Below are 26,819 nucleotides of genomic sequence, written 5' to 3'. Positions count from 1 at the left end.
TCACCACTCACTCTGACACCTCACTCACCACCCACACACACCACCCACACTTATCCACCCACACTCACCACCCACACTCGCCACACTCACCCTCATCCACCACATCTCACTCACACTCACCCACACTCACTCACTCACCCACACTGACTCACCACACCCACCCACATTCAACTCACTCACCCACCACACCCACCCACATTCAACTCACTCACCCACCCACATTCAGCTCACTCACCCAACCTCACTCACCCACCACACCCACTCACCCACCACCCTCACCCACCACACCTCACTCACTCACCCACATTCACTCACCACCCTCACCACAGTCACCCACCACACTCACCCACACCAACTCACTCACCCACACTCAACCACTCACTCACCCACCACACTCACCCACCCACACTCACTCACCCACACTCACCCACCCACACTCACTCACCCACCCACAATCACTCACCCACCCACACTCACCCACACCCACTCACTACACTCACTCACCACCCTCACTGACTCACCACCCACCTACACTCAACTCACCACCCACACTCATTACACTCACTCACCACCCACCACACTCACCTACACCCACTCACCCCACTCACCCACCCACACTCACCCTCACCTACACTCACTCCCCACATTCACCCACACACACACCACACTCATTCACCCACCCACACACCGCACTCACTCACCCACCCACCCACACACCGCACGCACTCACTCACCCACACACCACACTCACTCACCCACACACCATACTCACCCCCCACTCTCACACACTCACTCAACTCGCACACCACACTCACTCAACTCACACACATAACCACATGTTGGTTTGGCAACACCAAGAATGACCCCAGGCCTTTGTCCAAGGGATGCACGAGTAATTATGTACTTTGGCTGTGCAGACATCAGAAACAGAAACACATGCCTATACAGATCTTACACATCAAGCCGCTCCATTCAAATTGTATATGAAATGCACCCATTGAACAGTTTTCCACCTACAACATTATTTAAGTACTTTAATCCAACACTAGTGAGCCCTACTTTACACAGCCCAGTAAACCTGTCCACAGATTCAGCTTCTACAGCACAGTACAATAAACTGTCTACTGTACATTAGTGTTAACATAGGAATTTCCAGTTCTTATCAGCATAACCACATACACAATCTTCCACCTCAGACCTTTCATGAAGGATGTTTTATTTTTAAACTTTCATCCTTCCCACTTTAGAGGTCTTACATAAATCCCAGCAAAAAGGAGACCTGTAAACTGCAATCACCCTGATCCAAATCCATCCAAACATGGCTGCAAAACTAAAGGTGTTATGGTTTTGAGGGGAGGGTTAAGCAACCATGCCCACACCACCTGGGAACAATCAAATTCTTCCTGTCTTTATAACTACACAGTTCCACAACCACAGGGAAAAATTACCCAGCAAAGGCACACCAGTACCTAATGGAAATAAGTGACAATTCAACACTAAATCATAAATCACAAAACAGACTATCAATTCAGTATATGAAGAACATACCAGTATAGTGTATTTAAAGTTACATCTAACTACCAGATTGTGCTGGGACAGCTTTAGAGATAAAAGTGGTTTTGTAAAATTCAGCAGATACTGGCAGAGTGCCCTTTATCACACAAACGTGCACACACTTTCCCCTTATCACACAGATGCGCACACACTTGCTTATCACACAGACACAAAGTTTGTTTGGCAACAGCTAAAATGACCCAAGGGCTTCTTCCTTCTGATAGCCTAGTACCAACCTATGAACCTATAGTTAACAGACTGTTATCGGCCCTAGGGCTTATACAAGCCTAGCCATAACAATTCCCTGGCTTTTACTTCCACACTATTTTCTACCCTGGACCCCTGTCTAGCAGGGTGAGTGACGTAATCCCCGAGGTTAATTTCTTTCTCCCATCCAATCGTCAATGTTCCATTTGAAGAGGGCCAAAGAGGCGGTCTGCTTGACATGTATGGGCAGTCTATTCCAGAGTCTGGGCAGTCTCTGAGTCAGGAACCTATCCCTCCATCATTTGTTTATTGTGATGACAAGGTTTAGATCCCTGGAGCATGTAGCTCTGAGGGATTGGGATTTCTTTAAGTGTAGCATGTCCCAGAATGGGTACATGTTTTTTCCCAAACGGGATAACTATACATTTCTTGGCACTGAGTTTGAGCCCATGGCTCTGGCACCAAGCATCTGTTTCTGTAAGGCCCTTTTCTAGAGTATCCACAACATTTGGGGATTCAATAATGGCTCCCAGTTTGCTGTCATCTGTGAACTTTGTTAGCCAGAATCTCTAAGTGTTGGCCTGTACTTCAGAGAAGTAGATGCCAAACAAGAGCGGTCCCAGGACTGTCCACTGAGGTACTCTGACTTGTCAGAAGCTGGATTTGGAGTGGGCTACTTTTACAGCGTGGGTTCTGTCAGTAAGCCATTTGACAACCCATCGAGTGACGTAGGGATTAATGCCCAGCTTAGTAAGCATTCATACACATACACTCACACAGACACACACTTGCCATTTGCTTGCATTCTCACACACACACACACACACACACACACACACACACACACACACACACACACACACACTGCCCCTTGCTTGCATTCACACACACACACACACACACACACACACACACACACACACACACACACACACACACACACACACTTGCCCCTTGCTTGTATTCACACACACACACACACACACACACACACACACACTTGCCCCTTGCTTGTATTCTCACACACACACTTGCCCCTTGCTTGTATTCACACACACACACACACACACACTTTCCCCTTGCTTGTATTCACACACACTTGCCCCTTGCTTGTATTCACACACACACACACACACACACACACACTTGCCCCTTGCTTGCATTCACACACACTTGCCCCTTGCTTGCATACACACACACACACACACACACACACACACACACACACACACACACACACACACACTTTCCCCTTGCTTGCATTCACACGCCCATACACACACACACGCATGCACTTGCCCCTTGCTTGCATTCACACACACACAAAAACACACACACACTTGCCCCTTGCTTGCACTCTCACGCACACACACACACACACACACACACTCACACACACACACACACGCACACTTGCCCCTTGCTTACATTCACGCACACACACACACTTGCCCCTTGCTTGCATTCACGCACACACACACACTTGCCCCTTGCTTGCATTCATGCACACACACACACACTTGCCCCTTGCTTGCATTCATGCACAAACACACTTGCCCCTTACTTGCATTCACGCACACACACACTTGCCCCTTGCTTGCATTCTCACACACACACTTGCCCCTTGCTTGCATTCTCAAACACATGCCCCTTGCTTGCATTCTCACACACACACACACACACTTGGCCCTCCCTTGCTTGCATTCACACACACACACACACACACACTTGGCCCTCCCTTGCGTGCAATCACACACTTGGCCCTCCCTTGCTTGCATTCACACATACACACTTGACACATACACACACACACACACACACACACACACACACACACACATTTGCCCCTTGCTTGCAATCACACATGGACACACACCACACACACACACACACACACACTACTCCCTGCTTGCATCCGCACACACACACACACACACACACACACACACACACACACACACACACACACACACACACACACACTTGACCCTTGCATGCAAACAGACACACACACTCACCCCTTGCTTGCATACACACACACACACACACACACACACACACACACACACACACACGTTTGCCCCTTGCTTGCACTCACACACACACACACACACACACACACACACACACACACACACTTGCCCTTGCTTGCATTCACACACACACACACACACACACACACACACACACACACACACACTTGCTTGCATTCACACACACACACACACACACACACACACACACACTTGCCCCTTGCTTGCATTCACACACACACACACACACTTGCTCCTTGCTTGCATTCACACACACACACACACACACACACACACACACACACACACACACACACACACACACACACACACACACACACAATTGCTCCTTGCTTGCATTCACACACAAACACTTGCCCCTTGCTTGCATTCATATACACATACACAGACACACACACACACACACACACACACTTGCCCCTTGCTTGCATTCACACACACACACACACACACACACACACACACACACACACACACACACACACTTGCCCCTTGCTTACACTCACACACACACACACACACACACACACACACACACACACACACACACACACACACACGCACTTGCTTGCATTCATACACACACACACACACACACACACACACACACACTTGCCCCTTGCTTGCATTCACACACACACACACACACACACTTACCCCTTGCTTGCATTCACACACACACACACACACACACACACACACACACACACACACACACACACACACACACACACACACACACACACTTGCCCCTTGCTTGCATTCTCTCACACACACTTGCCCCTTGCTTGCATTCACACACACACACACACACACACACACACACACACACACACACACACACACACACTTGCCTTTTGCTTGCATTCACACACACACACACACTTGCCCTTGCTTGCATTCACACACACAGACACACACACTTGCCCCTTGCTTGCATTCACACACACACACACACACACACACACACACACACACACACACACACACACACACACACACACACCTGCCCTTGCTTGCATTCACACACACACACACACACACACACACACACACACACACACACACACACACACACACACACACACACACACACACACACTTGCCCCTTGCTTGCATTCACACATGGACACACACCACACACACACACACACACACACACACACACACACACACACACACACACTTGCCCCTTGCTTGCATTCTGAAACACACACACACACACACACACACACACACACACACACTTGCCCCTTGCTTGCATTCACACATGGACACACACACACACACACACACACACACACACACACACACACACACACACACACACACACACACACACACACACGCACATGCCCCTTGCTTGCATTCTGAAACACACACTCTCTCACACACACACACACACACTTGCCCCTTGCTTGCATTCACACACACACACACACACACACACACACACACACACACACACACACACACACACTTGCCCCTTGCTTGCATTCACATACACACACACGCACTTGTGGCTTTAAAACACAAGAACAAGTATGACGGTCATAGTCCATGATACCTCACTGGACTATATGAAGAGGGACATAGAGCTCTTTGAATACATGTGTCCCAGGTGGGTATGAATCTAGCCTTGAGTCGCATCCTGCCTTCAGCAATGATTATACGACAGGCCCAGCAAAAATTACCTACTTCAACAAATGGCTTAGTTTCTGGTGTCACAACAAGGGGATTCAATCTCTGACAGCTTGGGTAGACATAACCAACAAGTCACTATGCTTTTCAAGAGATGGTTTGCACTTATCACCACTTGGCTTCTGAATATTGACAAAAACTTTGTCAACATAGTGCCTTTTTTAGGATATGCCAAGTTAAGCCCACCAACATAATAAAAATCAGTCAGAAATACCTAAAGGTGCTGCTTCTCAATGCTAGTAGTTTAAATATAAAAAAAATATTACCTGGAAGCACTCCTTACCCTAGAAAATTCACACACATATATGCAGTCACAGAAACATAGTTCAGAACCATAGTAATCACTCTGGCTATTAAAGTCTACAGTGTCTTTTATACATTTTGATCCCCCTCAGCTCTGAATAAAACATATGGAGGAGATATTTCATTGTTTTTAAAGCACTAATACAATGCTATACTGGTCCAAAAACATGACTGAATTGAGCTGCTGCTTGCCCAACTAACCACAGGTGTGAACCCCCATCATATCCTTGCATAACAGTGGTACTAAAAATAGACACAGGAATGTTTAGAGGAGATGCATTAAACACGTTATAAAGCTAAACAAGGAGCAAGATTAAACCATATAGCCCTGAAATCAAGTTAGAATCTAATCATACTGCCTATGCTGATAAAGCAATTTCAATGTCCATAACTGAAAAATCTGGCACGGTACAATTAACACCACTAAAGCTACTGATGTGTTACAGTAAGACAATCTAGCAGACCTGAGCGAATGGTCAGTTCGTACAAGACCAGTGTTATTGCAAAATATCAATGCTAATAATACATATAAGTGGAAACAAATGCGTGCCGCTGATGAAATTATATAGTATTCTCCATTCATAAAGAATGCTCCTGCTACGCTGACTCAGCAGAAAGTACAGTTGTGTACCTACCATAAATGTAGATGTTAGAGTGTATTCACTGCAGCAGTCATTACTCTTGGGTTATCCTGTTGGCAGGCTACCCGCAGTCATCCTGAATTGCAAAGTCTTGGTCCAGCATCAGTTGCTGTCACCTCTTCCCTGACGTCAGTGCACCAGGGGTATAAAGGATGCAGCCAACGCCATTTTCTTCAGTTTTTCTTGCCCCAGATGTCAGGTGCCCCTTATGCCAATAAACATGCATGCACTAAGGTAATCATTTCCTTCATCTACAAGCAAATACACCACATAGGTTGTATAGAATAGAGAAGTACAGATAAGACCCAGCAAAACAAAGGGGGATGGTGGGAGGGAAACCTGGACTGCAACAGTGAATACACTCGAACATCTACATTTATGGTAGATACACAACTGTACGATGTTCATCGTGTTTCACTGTTGCAGTCATTACTCTTGGGTTGAATCCCAAAGCTGAGGATGAGTGGCTGGGGCTAAATAGGATTAGGAGAGGCTATGAGGCCCTGCAGAACTGCAGTGACAAAGCCTGCTCTGGATTTAGAGGAGAGAGGTAAGTGGTAGTGCTTTGTAAAAGTGTGCACCGAACTCCAAGTTGCAGCCTCTAAGATGTCTTTGGTTGGTACTCCTCTGAGGAAGGCTGCTGCTCTGGTTGAATGTGGCCTAATGTCCTTAGGCACTGATTTGCCATGTTGTGAATAGCAGAAATGAATGCAATGGCCTATCCATTTTGAAATGGTCTGTTTTGAGATAGCCTTTCCTTGTGATCCTGCAGCATATGCCACTAAAAGTTGCTCAGTCTTTCTGAAAGCTTTAGCTCTGTCCAAGTGGAAGCATAGCTGTCTGTGTATGTCCAAAGAATGCAGAAGTCTCTCCCCCTTGTTCTGTGGGTTTGGATAAAAGGTAGGCAAGTGAATGGTTTGGTTAAGGGCCACACTGGACACCACCTTAGGTATAAATCTCGGGTTTGTCCTCAGAGAAACCCTGTCTGGATGGAAAATAATAAGAGGTTCCACAGCCATAAGTGCCTGTAACTCCAAGACTCATCATGCAGAGGTTATTGCTAGGGGCAGAGCTGTTTTCCAGGATAAGAATTTTATATCAGCTGTTGAGGCTGGCTCAAAAGGAGGCAGTGTGAGTTTTTCCAAGACATAATTGAGGTCCCATGCAGGTATCGGTGCTCTCCTTGGAGGTCTTATGTTTTTGGCCCCTCTGAGGTACTGCCTTATTAAAGAATGAGAAAAGATAGGTGGTTATATATTGTAATGGGCTGAAATGGCAGAGGCATGGATCTTAATTGATGAAAAGGATAGGCCTCTGTCCAGCATCTCAGTTAAGTATTGTAAAATCTGAGGAATGTTTGGAACAAACGTGTCAATTCCTTGTGCCTGGTTCCAAGCACAGAATCTCTTCCATTTTTCTGCATAAGATTTTCTGGTACTGGGCCTCCTGGCCTCCAAAATAACATCCATCACAGCTTTGGAGAGAGGAGTGTTCTGAATGGCTACATTATCCGCCATGCTGCCAGATTTAAGGTCCTGAGTTGGCTGTGCAGGATCTGATTGTTTTGTTGGGTCAGTAAGTGAGAAATCTGAGGCAATGTCCAGGCTGGACCTTGAGACAAGTTCGTTAGGATGGGTACCAGTGCTGAAGTGGCCAGTCTGGGGCAATCAGTATAATTTTTGGCTTCTCTTGTCTGACCTCTAGGAGTACCTTGGGGAGGAGAGGCAGTGGAGGAAAGGCATATACGGTTAGGTTTTTCCAGCTGAAGGGTAAGGCATCCACTTTCCATGTTTGCTTGTGATAAGTCCTTGTGCAGAATCTCTGTAGTTGGCAGTTGTGAGGGGGGGCAAATAGATCTATGTCTGGGCATCCCCATTTCCTTGTTATCATGCTGAAGACTTGTGGATCCAGTTTCCACTCGTGGGGATCCATGAAGTTTCTGCTTAGTTCGTCTGCCAGAGTATTTATCTTTCCTGGCAAGAATTGTGCTTTCAGGTGAACTTGATAAGTCAATGCTGTGTCCCACAAAGTCATGGCTTGTCTGCAGAGGGGGTAGGAATGTGTGCCTCCCTGCTTTTATGTACCTCATGACTGTAGTATTGTCCATCTTTATCAGTAGTTGTCCTGGATGAAGTAGATCTTTGAAAGCTGTCGGGGCATTTTGAACAGCTAGCATCTGTTTTTGATTGATATGAAGATGCATCTGGCTTGCGGGCCATGTGCCCTGAATACATTTTTCTGCCATGTGGGGCCCCCAGGCATAATTTGATGCATCCGTTGTTAGTGTCTGCCTGGCTGTGGGTAAAGTGAATGGCTGTCCCTTGTTGTGGTGACAGGCCTGTGCCCACCATCAAAACTCCTGTTGCAGGCAGGGAATGAGGGTAATTAATGTTTCCAGGCTTTGGCAATGTTGAGTCCAAACACTTTTTAGATACCATTGTAGTTTCCTCATATGCAGTCTGGCATATGGAATTAGCAGAATGCAGGATGCCATGAAGCCCAAAGGCTGCAGAATTTTTCTTGCAGATAACTGGGTCTTTGTTGCCAACATTTTGAAGAAGTCAGTTGCCTTTGTTTGTCTGGCGTGAGATAAGCCATCTGGGCAGTTGTATTTAAGCTTGCACCCAGGAATATTATCTCTTGAGAGGGTACTAGTTTTGATTTCTTTTCGTTTACTGTGTACCCTAGGCAAATTAGTAATCTTTTTACAAATGCCAGATGCTTTAGTAGAATGTCCTTGTTCTCTGCTTGAATAAGGCAGTCATCCAAGTAAGGATATATTTGAATTCCTCTTTGTCTGCAAAATGCAATTAATGGTGCCAGGCATTTTGTGAAGACCCTGGGCACAGTAGATAAGCCAAAGGGCAGTGCAGAGAATTGGTAGTGCACTGAGCCAGCTATGAATCTGAGGTATCTTCTGCAAGATTGTCTGATTGGGACATGCAGGTATGCCTCTTTTAGGTCCAAAGTTACAAGCCAAGCCTTCTTGCCCAGCATGGGCAGAAGCTGCTGCAGAGTCAACATTTTGAATTTTGGAATGTCCAGAAATGTGTTTAGAATAGACAGGTCCAGTATTGGTCTTCAGGCTTTGTCCTTTCTGGGTACCAAGAGAAGTCTCGAATAAAATCCTTGTCCCTGCTCTTGCTGTGGTACTCGCTGAATGGTCCTCATGTCCATGAGGGATGAAACTTGCTTTTGTGCCTCTGCCCATTTGTGTGGCAGGTCTGGCATACCTTTTGCCCTTGGCAGGCTGTGAAAGTGGAACCTGTAGCCCTGAGACACTATATTCAAGACCCATTTGTCCTGGGTGATTATGTGCCAATTTTGTGAAAAAAGTGCTAGTTTTCCCCCCTAAGGGGGCTGCCAAAAGATAAGTGCTTGGTGCTGGCAGAGGAAAGTCATTGGGACTGTTTCCTGTATGGCTGTGATTAGTCTTCTCCGCTTTTGGAGGTAGAAGCACCCCATTGTTTAGGCCTGTATGAACCTTGAGGCTGGGGTCCGCCTCTGGGGCATCTGTATCTGCCTCTTTGTGGCCTGTCTGACACCGGAAAGGACCAGTTATTTGTGGGCCAGTTCCTGCTAAATCTAGGTGGCTGCACCTGTAAGAAATCCTTAACTGTCTGCATAGATTTTGCTTTGTCCTCCTTTTCTTCAACACCTCATCTGCTTTAACACCAAACAAAGTATCATGCTGTAATGGAGCATCTAATAATTTTGCTTTAACATGATCAGGCAGATTCTGTTCCTTTAACCAAGCATGCCTCCTAATGACAGAACCCGTAACAGCAGCCCTGCAAGAGGCCTCCAGAGAATCAAAACCACATTGCAAATTATGCCTTCCCACTTGTTCAGTAGCATGCAATCAATCCTGCATTTCCTTGTTTTCTGCACATTCAGAATTTGTTAATATTTTCTGTTTAAGCAGTGGCATTAAGTATTGCTGATATTTAAGCATATGAAATTGACAATTTAAAGCCTTCAAAGCCAAGGTAGCAGAAGTGTAAACCTTTTTCCCCCATCTGTCCAGTGCCCTTGAATCCCTATCAGAGGGGATAGGGTTTTTTGCAGTGGAAGCCTTGACCCCTTTGGGACCCTGAGAAATAGTTTCTGGGTCAGCAGCAGGGTTTTTATTTATGTGAATCTTGAACCCTGTAGTATCTGTCTGGCTTAACAGGTGCAGGGGGTAAAGAGTCAGGAGGGGTAAAGAGTCAGGAGACAGGCTGGACTCTGAAAATACATCATCTACAATGTCTAAAACAGGGGGGATAGCAAGAGGCCTGTGCTGAGGAAGTAAAAGAAAGTGTCTGAGCCTTTTCTTAGATTCTGAGTAGTCTTGGCTCTCCCAGTGGAAGTGCTCCCTCATGGTATGCAGGGTTTCCCCAAAAGAATAATCCTCAAGAGGAGAGGCTGAAGGGATAAATTCTTCAGCAGCAGAGTCCTCATAGGGAGGAAGAGAGTATTCCTGTTCAGAAGAGGGGTAAGAGGAAATGGAAACCTGATCTGAAGATTCATATTCTGTCTCTTGCCTAGGCCTCTTATCAGGAGGGGGATGGGAACCCCTGATCAAAGTAATTAGGTCTTCTGCCATTTTGAGCATCTGTTTTTTAGGCATGGAGGCCTGTCCATGGGCTTGCTGCACTTGTTTCTTTGTCTTTAGTGGTGCTTTAGTCTTTGCCTTTGAAGCTGTAGTCGGTTTTACATATAACTGTGTAGGCCTGAAAACACCCTCAGAAGCCGATGCCTGCTCAGCGGCTCCAGACCCATCTGAGGGAATATTTTCCAAGTGTCCAATACCTTGAGTTTCCAGCGGCCTAGTCTGCTCCATGTGGAAGTCGGAAGCGGCCTGCGGCTCTGAGGTAGCGTGTGTCAGGGGCTGCGAAAGCGCCTCACTGAGAACCGGTGACTGGCTTAGAAGAAGCCTTGTCGTCAGTTTTGGACCTCAGATGCCTGTCCTTTTCCTTGCTTTTCTTGTGAATTGTGGTAGTCTGATGGCTATCCGACGACATTGTGTAATTAAATCTTCGGCCAAAGTAATGAATTGCAAAATCGTACCGACACTTAATAGTGCGTTGGTTAAATCTAGCATAAAACCTGCAATTAGCAACGTCGTGATCAGGGCCTAGGCAAGGAATACAATAAGAATGAAAGTCCTTATGAGGTATTTGCTTCCCACAAGAAATACAATTATTAACTTTTTCTGACATCGGTCTGGAGCAAGAAAAAAGTTTCCCCAATGGGGTACTTAGCTTTAAATGAAGACTTCGGATCTGAAATTCGAACACGAAAATCTCAGGAGTCGGCCAACTGGCACTTGCAAACTGCTTCTGCTTCAGGCACTGCGCGGCAAGGAATAATGGAGAAAATGGCGTCAGCCGCATCTTTTATACCCCTGGCGCACTGACGTCAGGGAAGAGGCGATAGCAACCAACGCCGGACCAAGACTTTGGAATTCAGGCCGACTGCGGGTAGCCTGCCAGCAGGATAACCCAAGAGTAATGACTGCAACAGTGAAACACAATGAACATCCCCTTCCGGACCTCGGAGGTTTCAGTTAGAACAGTTTCAGACCTACACCATTTATTTATTTATTTATTTATTTATTTATTTATTTTATTTTACATTTGTTAACCGGGAGAGTCCGACTGGATACATGTCCATTTTCAGCGGAGGCCCGGGGAGAAAAGCTTCAAGTACATAACAGACATATGAACATTGTTAATGCAAAAAAAAGGAAGATAGTTGAGTAAAAAAAAAAAAAAAAACAACAGCAGCATATAAAAAAAAACATAGGTCAGTTACAAAGGCAAGGCGCCTTGTTAAAAAGCGGTTAAGGATAGTGAGGTAAGAGAAGGGTAAATGATCGTGGTTAATCAGGTTTGGAACAGGGACATTGCCAGAGAGTATTGAGATGGGGTTTAAGCTTTTTTTTGAATTGTAGGAGTGAGGGTTCTGAGGTGAGCATGGTCGGTAGGGAGTTCCACATTTTACCTACAAAGTTTGAGAATAGAGAATCCCCAGCAGAATTATTGGCTTTGGTAGTTTGAGCTAAGATCTTATTGGAGGAGCGTAAAGATTGCAGGTTAATATAGGGGTGAATGATGTTTTTCAGAGCTGGTGTTTTCTCTGGGTGATACAGTATCTGTTGAGCCATTTTGAGTTGGTTGAAATGGAGTTGGCTGGAAAACTCTAACCACCCTAGTTGCTTCAAGTTAGTGCAGTGGTGCGTTCTAAATGTGGAATTTGTGGCAAATCTAGCTATGTGATTGTAACAAGAAGCAAGTTTGTTAAGGGTTATCTTGTTTAGGTTTGTAAAGAGGGGGGAGGCATAGAAAAGAGTTGATAGTAGGTGTGTGCTGGCAATTGTAATTTTAGCATGAAGAGTGAGAAAGTGTTTTACTTTATAGAGAGAGCCAAGCTTTTTATTGACGGTTTTGATGGTAAGATTGAAATGGGTGTCAAATTTAAGGGAGTTATCAATGGTAACACCTAATAGCTTTGTGTAAGCTTCTGGTGATATAGTGATTCCATTGGAGGATGTAATAGAGAAGGTGGGGGGAAGAGTCTTGTTAGTGGGTGAGAAAGTAAGTAGTTTTGTTTTGTTGGGGTTGAGAACTAGTTGTCGACTTGAGAACCATTTTTCTATTAGGTTGAAGGTGTCTTGGGTTGAAGCAGTGAGGTCTGCCAGGTTGGAGGCAGTGCTGATGATAGTCGAATCATCTGCATATTGAATGCATGTGGCATGGGGGGTGATTGTGGGCAGGTCATTAACAAAGATGGTGAAGAGAAGAGGGCCAAGAATAGATCCTTGGGGAACTTCAAGTGTAACAGGTAGGCATGTAGATAATTTGTCCTGTCATAGAACAGCCTGTTGCCTATTGGACAGGTAGGATTGGAACCATTTCAGCGTGGAATTGCTGAGTGATAGTTTTTTTAATGTATGGAGGAGTTGAATGTGGTTCACCATATCAAAGGCCTTGGAGAGGTCTAAGAAAAGAGCAGATGATAGTTTATTATTGTTTCTGAAGTTATTGATGGTATTAGAAAAGGATAGTAGGGCTGATGTGGTACTGTGATTTGGCCTGAAGCCATGTTGGGAGTTAGCTAGAATTTTATTTTTGGTGAGGTGTTCCATCAGTTGTTTGTGGACACACTTTTCCATAATTTTGGTCAGGGGTGAGAGTATAGCTATAGGTCTGTAGTTGGTTAGCTCTAGTGAGCTACCACCTTTATGGAGAGGAATAATGTGGGACATTTTCCATATGGAGGGATGAAGGCTTCTGACAAGGTATGGTTTATGATTATGGAGACGGATAGGAAATGGCCTCAGCTGCTTTTTGCAGAAACTCAGCTGGGAGAAGGTCAGCTGCTAGCTTAGTGGGTTTTAGTTTTTAAGAAGAGATGTTATAAAGGATATGGGTACTGGATCGAAGGTAAATAGATGATCTGATGTAGTTGTAGTATTCTGCTGGCATGGGTAGTGGAGTGGGCTGGTTGTTTGTTTGAATTGTGTGGCCAGGGATTGTATAGTTTCTGTGAAGAAACTATTGAATGTGTTAGCAATGTTTACAGGGCACTGTTGTTTGCAAGTTGTTGGAGTGGGGGTGGTTGTCTGGCCTGGGTGCAGGAGCTTGTTTAAGCCTGCCCAGAATTTTTGTGGATTATTAAGGTGTTTGTGTTGGAGGTGGAGGAAGAAGTTTTTTTTATCATTTAAGATCATTCTTTTAGTTTCATTTCTAAGTTGCCGGAAGGTTGCCGGTACACCAACATTACACCTCATCGGATTTTTTAAATAGAAGTGTTATGTGTTACAATACCAAGAACAGCTCACAGAGCTAAAATATCTACAGCAGTACCTAACTTGGTTCAGAATATACCATGAAAGAGAAACTTTCTTTGGGGTGAGGGGTCTCTTCAAAAATGTAGAGGATATCGGCACAAACAAACATGGCCCACAGCATACACAGCAAAACAAGGGCATGTAAACATGATACTTGCCGACGAGAGAACGTCGCAATTGCAGTCCAACTCCCTCTAACCTTTAAAACGGCTGCATGAAACACTAACGTGCAGCAGAAAAATATATATATATAAACGAGCACGGCACACACAGATGCCGAAATGAGCATTAATAACATGCTAAAATTAGAAAAAACAAACGAGCAGCAGTAGTGATAAATATACAAGCTATCAATATAAACCAACACTTGCATAAAAAAAAAAGAAAAGACGGCTCATTCTGAGTATCAGTAACGAAGATAAATGCAGATAATACCAAGCCGAATTCAGCATGCAGCATGGGACCTGACTAAAACAGAAGGCAGCATTCACACATGGGAACACAATGACTAGACAATTAACCGAGAACCAGCAGTAACAAATAAAATGTATAACCATAATACAATAATAATATACAAAATACATATAATTATATATAAGCAGCAAGCAAATACAACAGAAGGGTAATCTAGATAGTTGGCAGCAGCATACACTACTGAACCATGTGGCAAACAGAAGCATAAACTATATCAGGCAGCACAAAATAGGGCTAGAAGTGCATTCAAACAGGGGCTGTGTGTAGAATTACATTTTGAATTCACTAGGAAGACTTATCTTACCAATGAAGACAATCCAAACTTTTCAGCAGTCCCTCAAACAAATGCAGTCGACAGGATACGCGTACAATGAAAAGGAGTTCCACACACCACATGGGTTTTATTAGGCTGAGTGGGCTGGGTAAGGCAGGTCTGACATCACAATGTGGGAGGAACACTGGCTCTTCTATACAGCATGCAAATCAGGCGGGGATTACATCACTTTGGGGGAGGAAACATCCCGATAGCTAGAGCAAGAGCAGATGGCAGATGTGACATCATAATTTCAGAGCCAGCTACAGGTTTTTCAAGTTGGTTTGCAAAGTGAAACAAAAACAGTATAGAAAGCTAGGAAGCAGAACAGGGAAAACAGTTGAGTGGGTTATTTTTTAAAGCTGCAAGGGTGATTTTTTTTAAGCTTTATCAAAGAACAGGGACTGGAAGAGTCATCAGGTTGGGGAATCTGCTTTAATATCCTGTTGTTTTCCTTTAAAGGTCTAACAACAAGTTTTGGAATTCACTGACTTTTGCTGGAGTCAAAGTTTAGCTTTGAAAGTGACTTTCAGAGTTGTCTGTGTCATTTTTGATAGAAAGACACCAAGATGCCAGCCTTCACCAATTACCCAATTATTAAATACCTGCAGAACAATACCTTTTCACTCAAAATATAAAGCTACTTTTAACATTTATTTCCTGAAAACAGAAGCATAACAATTTATAAAATTAAATTGCTTCAAGCAGCTCAGACACTTAGTTTCTTAAGTAAAACACTGATAAGCTGCAAAAATATTATAGGTACATATTACTAAACTACTAGAAAGGAAAGTAAATCAAAAAGGCAGAGACAGAAAACCATTACAGTCAATGAAAACAGGAGTTTGATTTTTATAATTAAGTATTGTTCCAAGCTGGGAGGCCTTCTGTGTGGCATATGCATGTCTGCCTTGTATCTGCATTGGGGATCACTGGATCTGCATTGGGGATCACTGGATCTTTTACTTCTTTCCAGTGTCAGATGCTACACAGGATCTCACCTTTCATCCCACATCCCACAGATATGTGAGTAGGGGAACTGGCAATGTTCCAAACTGCCCATATGTGCATTCCTGTCCTATAATAGATTGGCACCCCATCCAGCATTGTTTCCTGCTTAGCTGTGAATGAGTGACCCAGGGATATTAAAAATGAATGTAAGGATTTAATTAATATATAAGCAGGCCAATACAGGCATCATAGGATATAATGACACATGCATGTACAGTATCACTTAACCGTCTGTAACTATAATTACAAAATATATACGTATCCATCAACCAAAAAGGAACAACAACAATAATTAAAAAATGGTCCTACAAAATAAACCAACTTCATAACCTGCCAAAAGTAAGAAAAGTATAACATACCTCCAGTATATTTCATAGTGTATAATGAGGGCTATTTCAGTTGGAATGGTACAATGAGGTTACTTACACATATGTGCGCACACACACACACACACACACACACACACACACACACACACACACACACACACACACACACACACACACACGCACACACACACCTGTTTTTTACCTGTTTGATAACCTTGATTAAATCTTTAAGGACTCGTCCACATTTTCTTGCATCTTTGATGAAGATGACAGCTGCGGTCAGGTATCTAAGGATGTGTGGGCATGTAGTTTGGATAATATTAAGATACCTGTAGAAAATAATACATGAGCTGACCATTAATATATTGTACATATGTTCACCACAAGACTTCAGTGTGTACAAACGTGTTACCACTCCCACAAGAGGGGAAAACATACTGGACCTGATCATCACCAACATGGGGACTCTATGCTCCAGACCAGAAGTGTATCCCTCACTGGTAAGATCAGACCATAACCTAATCTCACTGGATATTCACATCCCGACTCCACCCCCTGCCCAGAAAACTACAGTGAAAAACTTCTCTAAAGCAAATTTCACACTCCTCAAAACCGAGGTGGAATCCTTCAAAGCCCCCGGGCCTGTGGAAAATACGGCCCAGACTGCAGAATCCTTTATAAACGCATTCTATGAACACCTTCAGGTATGCATGGATCATGCAATCCCAAATAAAACCAAGACCCAATACTCCAAAGGCAGATGTCCTGTCTGGTGGACCCCAGCCATAAACAAACTATACAACAGAAGGAGGAAGCTACTACATGATAGAGCAAAATCCCAAAAATGGAAGGCATCTCTGATCAGTGTTAGCAAAAAACTATGGGCACTCATAAAATCGTCTGAGGCCAGCTTTGAGAGAAAAATTGCACAGGACACTAAGGATAATCACAAGGCTTTCTTTAGTTATGTTAGGAACCTGGGTGGGAATTCCCAGATATGCTCAGAATTAGTCCAAAACGACAAAAAATACACCGAACCTACAGACATTGCCAACATCCTAGCTGTCAGGTTCAGCGCAAACTTCTCCCCCCCCCAAAAGGGCAAATATCTATTCCAGTAGAGTGCTGCCCCCTCCTGACATCTCAGATGCTCAGGTAAGAGCTAACCTCTCCAAAGAAAAAAACACAGCATCAATGGGACCAGACGGTGTCCTGGGCTGCATCCTACATGAACTCCAATAAGAGCTAAACCCAAACATAAAACTACTGTTCACTCTCAGCCTTACCACAGGATATGTACCCAAAGAGTGGCGCACAGCAACAGTGGTCACTCTCCACAAAGGTGGTGCCTCAATGCATCCTGGAAACTATCACCCCATAAGCCTGACTAGCTTGGTCTGCAAAGCTATGGAAAGGATCATCATGGACCTCATAAATAAAGATATTGGGGACCTACAGACACTGGATCCTACCCAGTTCAGCTTTGTTAAGGGCAGATCCTGCCTCTTAAACCTGGTTGATTTCTTTGAAACAGTCACCAAGGCCATTGACGAGGGGAAGGTGGTCCACACAGCCTACCTGGACCTCGCAAAAGCCTTTGATACAATACCCCACTCGGGCATTATAGATAAGCTCACCAGCTTAAATATAAACCCCTATGTCACTAGATGGGTTGCAAACTGGCTCAAGGACAGAACCCACATGGTTAGAATTGCTGGAGCCATGTCAGACTCCAAACCAGTTACAAGTGGCATCCCACAAGGCTCAGTCCTGGGACCTCTCTTGTTCGGTATATATTTCTCGGAGGTACAGGCCAACATGAAAGGACTGTGGCTGACCAAGTTCGTAGATGACTGCAAACTGGGCACCATAATCGACTCTCCAGCCAACACAATCATCCTTCAAAAGGGCCTCATAGAAACAGACAACTGGTGCCAGAGCCATGGCCTCAAGCTAAACGCCAAAAAGTGTATAGTCATCCACTTTGGCAAAAACAAAGTGCCCACAAATTACCACATAGGTGGTAATCCATTAAGTACGGAAGAAGTAATTAGGGACCTGGGGACCCAAGTTGATAGCAATCTCTCATTTGACAACCACGTGGCCAAAGTGGTTAGAAAAACATTTTATATAGCCCACCTAATCATGAAGGGATTCACATCAAGATCAGGGGAGGTCATCGTGCCTCTTTACTCATCCCTCATCAGGCCCATAATTGAGTACGATGCCCCTTTTGGGATGTACCTTACCAGACACCTGCAGCAACTGGAAAGACCCCAAAAGTACCTCACCAAGAGGATCAAAGGCTCAAACAGATGCCATATGCTGCTCGGTTAAAGAAACTCCAGCTCTACTCAGTGGCATACCGCCTGCTCAGAGGCAATCTGTGCCTGATGTATAAAGCCATGTCCAACCCGGAATTAATGGACATGCTGCACCTCAGAAAATCCAAATCCCATCGAGCTACGGGCTCAAGAGAATTGAACCTCAGCACTGAAATAAATAGGACATGCTGGAGGGACAGATTCATAACCCAGAGTCTCCCTTCACTCTGGAATAAAATCCCAGTCCAGGTTAGGCAGAGTCCCTCATTGACTCTCTTCAAGAGGAATCTTGATGAGTGGATGGAGGATCTTAGGTTTACCCCGGGTATCACTTCTGTGTCACTGTTAGACAGAGGCACAGTATACTAACCTCGAAAAAGGGCATAGCAAAATTAATTTAAAATGGGTGGCGAAAGCCAAACACACTCTGGCTAGACTTATAAATGCCCTAGGGCAGATAGCCTAGTATGAACCTATGAACCTATCAGTAATGAAAACAAAATACGAGCTTTGGAAAGCTAACATCAGTGTTACACAGTCTGAAGTTCTTAACCTGTTTAAATCTGAAAATAAAATTCCAGTTATTAACCAATCTATCCTGCTCTTTCCAAACTATGTTCCATTAGGGAAGTTTATAAAGGAATCTTTAAGTAGTCAGATTTCAAGACAGTCTATTACCCCTAATAAATTCAGGAGTAACACAGTCCTTCTGAAGACCCACTAGCTGCAACACATACAAGCTTCTTATCTGTTTCTTAAACTAATTTTCCTACGAATCCCTAAACAGCTTGCCTTCCCTCTCATACTAACTGGAACCAGTCCATTCATGTTTTGCTTCACTTTGATTCCCAATGTTAACATCTCAGCTATCATTAAAGTATTTGGTAAATGGCCCCAATCATATTCAATCACTGCATAATTCAAATCAAGAAATTATCCATCTACAGACTTGCTGCAGATTTAAAATATGTGGCTTCCCATTTACTGCATCCCATATCTTCTTTACCTAAGCTCAAAAAATCTCATTAGTTGACAAAATGGCTTCTTCCTTTTTATTCTCCCATTATTCCCTTGTTTCTATCTCCACGTAGGTCATTTACAAACCCAGTACACGTAAACCTTCTACTAATAAAAACACATACTTGTAATTGGTAACTTCTTAGCAAGAGGCACAGACTTTGCTCTCAGAAAGCTGGGCATAAATAGGATAATGGTGAGTTATCTTTCAAGTACAAAGGTCTGTGACATTGCAGGGGACCTCAACACCATTAAGATGAACAAGTATGGCTAAAACATGGTGGTGGTTTATGTAGGTGTAAATGACCTAGCATGCAAAATCCATGGGATATGTAGAAAGACACTACTGAGCACTCCATGCTTTTCCCAAATGCAGGGAAGACTCTGATAATGAGTAGAATCTTTTCTTCTCCAAGAATGATACCGAGCTACAAAGAAAAGATGACAGGTTTCAATAACTGGCTTAATAACTAGTGTCATTTGAGGGGGGACCAGTATGTTTCATTGTGGAATGAGCTGCTGTATAACCCTACTCGCTTTGAAAAGGATGGCTTGTGCATCTCATTCCATTGCTTCCTTATACTGGCTCAAACCTTTACTGCTCTCACAGTGCCTTTTAGGCAGAGTCCAGCTAATGGATCTCCCAGTCGAAAAAACAAATCAAATCAAGCATCAGACACTATCAAGGTGGCATTGCTCAATGCTAGGAGTCTAAATAACAAGTTGCATGATGACCTTGAAGCCCTCCTGCATTTGGAACACATCCATGGATGTATTATTATGGGTCCCATGCATAAGATTAACGTTTCAAAACATCGAGTGTCAAAAGATTGAGACCCTATAATTAACAGTCTGAAACATCAAATGCTTTAGATCACTGTACAGTGATTATGAGGGAATATGTCCTTTACCTCACTGAAGTGTGATCTTGGAGTTGGTATATATAATTAGCAGGGGGTCCAGGTAGGCTTGTCCCTCCTGGATAAACAAAGTGTTTTATGGATGTTTTATTTTTGACCATATGTTCTTGATCTTTTGACACTTGTCATTCTGAAACCTTGATGTTATGAACTAGATCAGCATTATATCTGGAACTTGATCTAAAATGTACAGAAAGCAGCCCCTTTATACCAGGATTTTCTCTTACCATGCTTTTAGAACCAATTAGAACTGTAATGGTATGTTCATATTTGTTAAAGACCACCTTACCTTGAGACAGATTCCTAGAGACCCACAAACCAAACTTAGTGAGATTAATCTCATTCTAAATAAAGCAAACTATCAAATCATAGCATGACTCCTGTAAAACACGTCCATTTCCTAAATATATTGGATGAACGTCAAATACACAAAACTCCATCATCCTGGATGACTTGACTTGTTGCTAAACTGTGAGAACTGTATCTCAATTGTAGGCTATGCCCAACAATTCCTTGATTTTATAAACAAGAATTTCCTGGATCTAACAGTCAAAGAGCCCAACAGAGAACAAAATATTCTTGACCTGGGCATTTAAATAATGTACAATGATTATAAGAATCAATCAGAAGAGGTTAGAAAAATGAGAAAAGAAAGGCAATATATAAAGAAACAATGGTAGCATATATGTATGGCCCGAAGTATGCAACTAAATCTAAAATGTTTAGGATATTTGCATGGAAGTGTTTACATTGAGATTTTTATACCCTAACTAGATTCCAGAGATTGTTTTCCACAGGCAAATTGCAATTGCTGAAGGCATACCTCTCAACATCTTAAAGCAAGAAATCTGGACAAAGCCATAAATAATGGGGGGGGGACAAAGGCCCCAATCCCAGTCAGCCTACAGTATGGAAAACACTCCGCTCCAGAATGAAGATATTGTTAGAGACTAGGACCATGAGTAGATAATTCCCTCTCCTTTGATCATCATGTCATAACAGTGGTTAGGAAATCCTTCTGTCTGGCACAGCTGATCACAAATGATATCATCTCTAGATCCAAAGAAGTTTTTACCCCTATATATTCTGCACTGATCAAGACCATCATCAAATTCAATGCCCCCTTTGGGATATATCTTACTAGACATATCAAGGAGTTAGACAGACCCTAAAGGTTCCTGACAAAAATAGACCTGAACTACCAAGAGAGACTGGAGGCTTTGTCTCTGTATTTGGTTTTGCATAGACTTCTTAGGGATGATCTGAGTCTTGCCTTCTGGGTCATTAGAGATTCTGCAGTCCAAGATGTCTTATATCTCCACAAATCAAACAGTCTAGCAAACACCAGGACAAGAGATCTGGACCTGCTTAATCAAATAATCAAATCATGGTGGAAGGACAGATTTGTCATGCAATGACTACTCTTTCTCTATAACAAACCTTAATTCCAGTTCAAGCAATTTGTTACACTATCTTACTTTAAAAGGATTTAGACAAATGGATAGATATTTTGGCAGATAGCATTGAGGATTAAGGTTTTGATCTGTTAATGAACTACTTTGTGAGGTACAGGGCTTGATTCTCTTGGCCTTCATTTGTCTACAGTGTGACCTTAAGCAAGTTGATGATTTTGAACAATTGGGAATTTGTGCTAGACTCTTTAGTGGTCTACTGGACTGCATGCCTAGAAACTGCCTATGAACCTATTAATAATTTCACCCTGGGAAGACTGACCTATAGCTCCTTGAAAAGGAGGCAAGTTCTAAGGGTGGGTACTAGCAAATGGCCGCATGGCTCAGTTGCATTGCATTTTCTAGGATTCTGTGATATCCCATTTTTACAAAATAGTTGATAGCCTTTCATTTCTTGTTCTTCTCCTCTGATCTAACCTTACCACTGCTATCCTACAACACATTACAACTGCATTGGTAAATAACAGTCCTGGAATTCTAGTAAGCTTAAACCTCATTTTCTGCTTAGTTCAGTCATTTCAGCGATATCTTAAATTACCTGTCTCATCATTACAGAACATAAATGTGTAAATATGTTCCTCGTACATCATTACAGCCTAACCCCCTGAGATCAGAATGCATTTTCTACATGATGTTCAACTTTTGAAAAACGTTATTATACACACATTATCTAAAATGGCGATGTCATCTTGCTTTTATGGAATCTTTAAGGGATGAAGTAAAGTTCCTACCATTGTTTTCCCTTTTAGTTCAAACTGTAAATGGAGTTACCTGGATAAGATTTATTTAAAGAGCTACTAACATTGCACAGCCAAAACTTTGATACATAACAATAGCTCAGATGATCTTTACATGAATTACAAATTCTAATCCCCAGTATATAATATTGCTCATATCTAAATAAATCCATGCATTTTCCAGAAGAATTCTCTCTGATTTCACATACATTTATGTTTTATTTCCTAAAGAAAGTTACCACTCCTGTCTTATGACATCTCACCCTGGTGGCCCAAAACAACTATATCTTAACAATGAATTATTTTTTATTTCTGGAAAATAAATTATATCTAAAATACAGGTGACCTTAATGTAATTCACTTCAGGTATAAATAATCAGAGCTGTAGTAAGTCATTAGCACCCCACCGGGGCAATCTTCAGAGTAACATCCCCCTCATCCTGAAGCTAAACACCAAAAAAATTGTCCTGTAAAGTAGAAGATGAGAACTAGAACAAAAAGCCACTTGAAGGCCAAAAGGTTCCATTTGCAAACACGCACTTACAACTAAACTGCTTAAATGACTACCATTACTGCAGTCATCCCCAGTCAACAGCTCATATGAGTTGTCGATCATGCCCCGTGGCAGTTTGTGCCTGTGGCATCTGTATCCTTTCCCTGTCTAGCTACAGTACTGCAAATAATGCACACACACTTCCTCTATGACTGTCACTGGATCCTTTGTACAACAAATAAACAATGAGTGACAATGTGAAAATATTGTTGAAACATGGAAACTTTAAATCACTTACTCTGGTTGGTAGAGAAAGGTATTGATGATGTTATCTCTGCCTTCTGGATGGTTAAAAAACACAAACAGAGACCAGTGAATCAGTCGTGCCTTCAGCCTAATAGAATGTTGTGTCATGTTGATGTACTGTGAGTAGAGCACAAGACATCCAGTTGTTAGAAATTATAAGCATTACACCAAAATAAATGAATGCAAATATGATAGCCTGAAAAATTACATCCATTCCTTGGGGGTTAGTTAAGATAAAACCCATATTTGGAGACTATAGGTAACATCCAGCAGTATGCTGTTTATTCTGGAGCTAGCCTTAGTTTGCTTAAGCAGAACAGAAAAAAATTCATAGCAAAGGATTGATTTAGCATTTACTGTCTAACTATGATCCATCATTTTTTTGTAAAGCGTCCTGGACCCAGTGTTAGTGAGACATAGCAGTAAAGTGGTGGTGGTGTAGATAAGCATTTATAGTATGTCATAGCAACTGCTACGTTGTGACAGGATCCAGAACTTGTTAGTTTCATCCTATGTGTCTCTATATAAACCTTTGAAATGCTGAATGAACCAAAACAAAAAGAAAAAAGGAAAAATGAAACACTCCTTTGCTCAGCAGTGGAGTAACATACTTTAACATTATCTTACTTTATTATCAATAGCCTTCTTCAGGCTTCTCAGATCTTCCATAGCAAATTCCCAATTCTTTGTTAGGATTTCTGCTGCAAGTTTTCCCCATAGAGAACTCAAATCATCCTTGCTAGTAAGTGGATTCTGTTTGGAAATAAAACAAAAATGCATTAAAGCACTTGAGCAGAAAACAAAACTGAATAAATGCAAAGAGGAGTCCTTCAAATCTCATGCTTAATTTGAATTTACAAATAAAAATAAGCTGAAACTTTACCCTACAAGAATTCATCTGGCTTCCTAGAACAAAACTTAGCAGTGACGAAGGTGAAATGATACAAGACACATTATTTATTTTGTGTTTGTTTACTGACATAGTCCAATTGGGTATTGCGGCTTTTCAGTGGAAGACCAGTGGTAGAGCTCCACAGCATAGACATTTCCCACATCAACACAAACAATCAGACAATCAAAGTGCACATAATGAACACAGCATGAGACAGATTAACACCACAGTATATAGCATGAAACATAATAGATTCCACAGTATATACATACCTCACATCATGCAAAAAACAGAGGAACTGTAAAAGCATGGCATACTCGTCAATAGTACAAGATGTACATATGTGCATATGACTGAGAAAAGCATGCGTGATATTTCTATAAAGAATATTTTCAGTAGACGAGAATGTGTTAGAGTATGGTAGCATTTATATAATATTGTAAAACAGAGCAAAGTAGTTTCTACAGATAAGGGATGCCGTGTTGGACTCTGTATATAAATAAGAGTGAGTTGTTTAGGGGGGATTCAATGCAAAAATATGTGGTGCAGTTAGCTAAGTCATGAACTGTCCTGTATTTGAACACTAGCAAATGTGAACTGCATTTGTACTGTAAATAAGGTCTGTTTTTTGATAAAGTACTTTACATAGAATTGGAAAACAATGTAGGAGCTGGAAGTTAAGTACTAAAATTGTAGAAATGAGGAATGAGGTATGGAAGGAAGTCTGAAAGGAAGTGGATAGAGATGTATGAGAAAAGGAAGACTTGAATGTGCAAGGAAGTCTCAAAGGAAATATGTTTACACAGAAGTGAAAGTGATCCAGGAGGGAAGTAAAGAAGTACTGAGTTTTAAAATGAATAATCAGGCATGGCAGGAAGTCGAAAGGAAATTTGGATGGAAAGTAGCTAGACAAGACTTTGCTAATTTTGTTTTAGTTGTAACATTTTGGTTAATTCTTGTCTGCTGTTACGTAGAATCAAAAGGAGCTTTAAGATGTTTAGAAAGGTATCATATGTTTGCATTGCTGGTTTAGTGGTAGAATTCTTGCTTCCCATGTGGGAGTCTTGGGTTCAGTTCCTAGCCAATGTATTGTGTCCTTTTGCAGGACAACGCAGTGGTGCAGCAGATTGCATTGTTGCCTCACAGCAAGAGGTTCTCTGGTTCGATTCTAAGCTAGGGTGCCTTCTGTGTGGAGTCTGCATTTCCTCCCTGTGTTTGTGTGGGTCTCCTCCCACATTACAAAGACATGCATCTGGAGTGTTTCTTCCTGGGCCTCTGCTAAAAATTAACTCATTTCAAGTCAGACTTTTCCGGTAAACACATGTTAAATAAAGAGGGTCTGTTTTACTTATCTATTTGGTTATTCAGCACAGATGATTCCAAATGATACCTGTGTAATTCTTTAGATCTAGGAGAAGTTTAAGGTTAAACGCATCCTTGACTTTATGGTGACACATTGTTTTTGGCTTATGCAGGGTGTTGTGAGCTACTATACTATGGTGTTGTGATGCTCTTCTCCAGTTTGTTGGGCCCTAAACAGTGCCTAACAGTGAAATACGTGCAAAGAGGACTAGTTTAGTTGAGCCACTTTTGCATGGTAGTAGAGAATGTTTGTGTCACAGTCTGCAGTTGTAATATTGAAGGTTCAGTGCATATTAATGTAGAAATATCTGCATATTGGACTACATGTAACATAATCGTGACTATATGCATTGATTTATGAATACATTGAATAAAAAGGGGCCTAGTATGGATCTGTGAAGCCATCCTCCAGTAATGAATTGGTAAGAAGAACATGTGTCTTGCCAATGGATCATACCTCTCAACCTCTTACTGCAAAAAATCTAGACAAAGCCCAACAAAATGGGGGAACAAAGGCCCAAAAATAGGGACATAGTTTATCTATTGCTCTTATAAACTTAGAAAGTTGCTAGAGTAACAGGGTGTGTGTTAACATGCATTTTCTGAAAGATTGCAAGTCTGAAGCTCATATGTATGTCATTATGTAGTAACTACAGTCCTCAGATCATCCCAGTGATTTGCCAGAAAACCACAACTTTTATGAGGAACAGACCAAAAATCTGGACATTCTGCAAAAATCTGGACAGTTGAGAGGTATGAGGAATGGATGCTTTGGGTTCTTTGATTAAGGGAACTGTTGAACCAGTTTACTGGGTAATAGTGTAAGCCTAGATCAGCGAGTCTATCTAGGAGTAATTGGTGTGATACAGTTA

General features: G+C 42.5%; 1 protein-coding gene across 1 annotated transcript in view; it reads right to left on the bottom strand.

The window, feature by feature from the left end:
- Positions 1-15,711: 15,711 nt before the first annotated feature.
- Positions 15,712-26,819, bottom strand: part of LOC122814308 (eukaryotic translation initiation factor 3 subunit E-like) — a 53,173-nt gene continuing 42,065 nt past the window's right edge. The window contains exons 6-9 of the mRNA XM_044086895.1: positions 24,321-24,446; positions 23,686-23,810; positions 16,627-16,753; positions 15,712-15,744 (exon numbers count right to left, since the gene is read on the bottom strand). Coding sequence (XP_043942830.1) covers positions 15,712-15,744; positions 16,627-16,753; positions 23,686-23,810; positions 24,321-24,446 — 411 coding nt within the window. The remainder of the gene's footprint in view (positions 15,745-16,626; positions 16,754-23,685; positions 23,811-24,320; positions 24,447-26,819) is intronic.

Source organism: Protopterus annectens, chromosome 10.part0, assembly GCF_019279795.1.
Source record: "Protopterus annectens isolate FY-2018-M chromosome 10.part0, PAN1.0, whole genome shotgun sequence".
Lineage (NCBI taxonomy): Eukaryota > Metazoa > Chordata > Ceratodontiformes > Protopteridae > Protopterus > Protopterus annectens.
The sequence above is the reverse complement of the archived record's forward strand: the minus strand, read 5'-3'. Positions and strand labels throughout refer to the sequence as shown.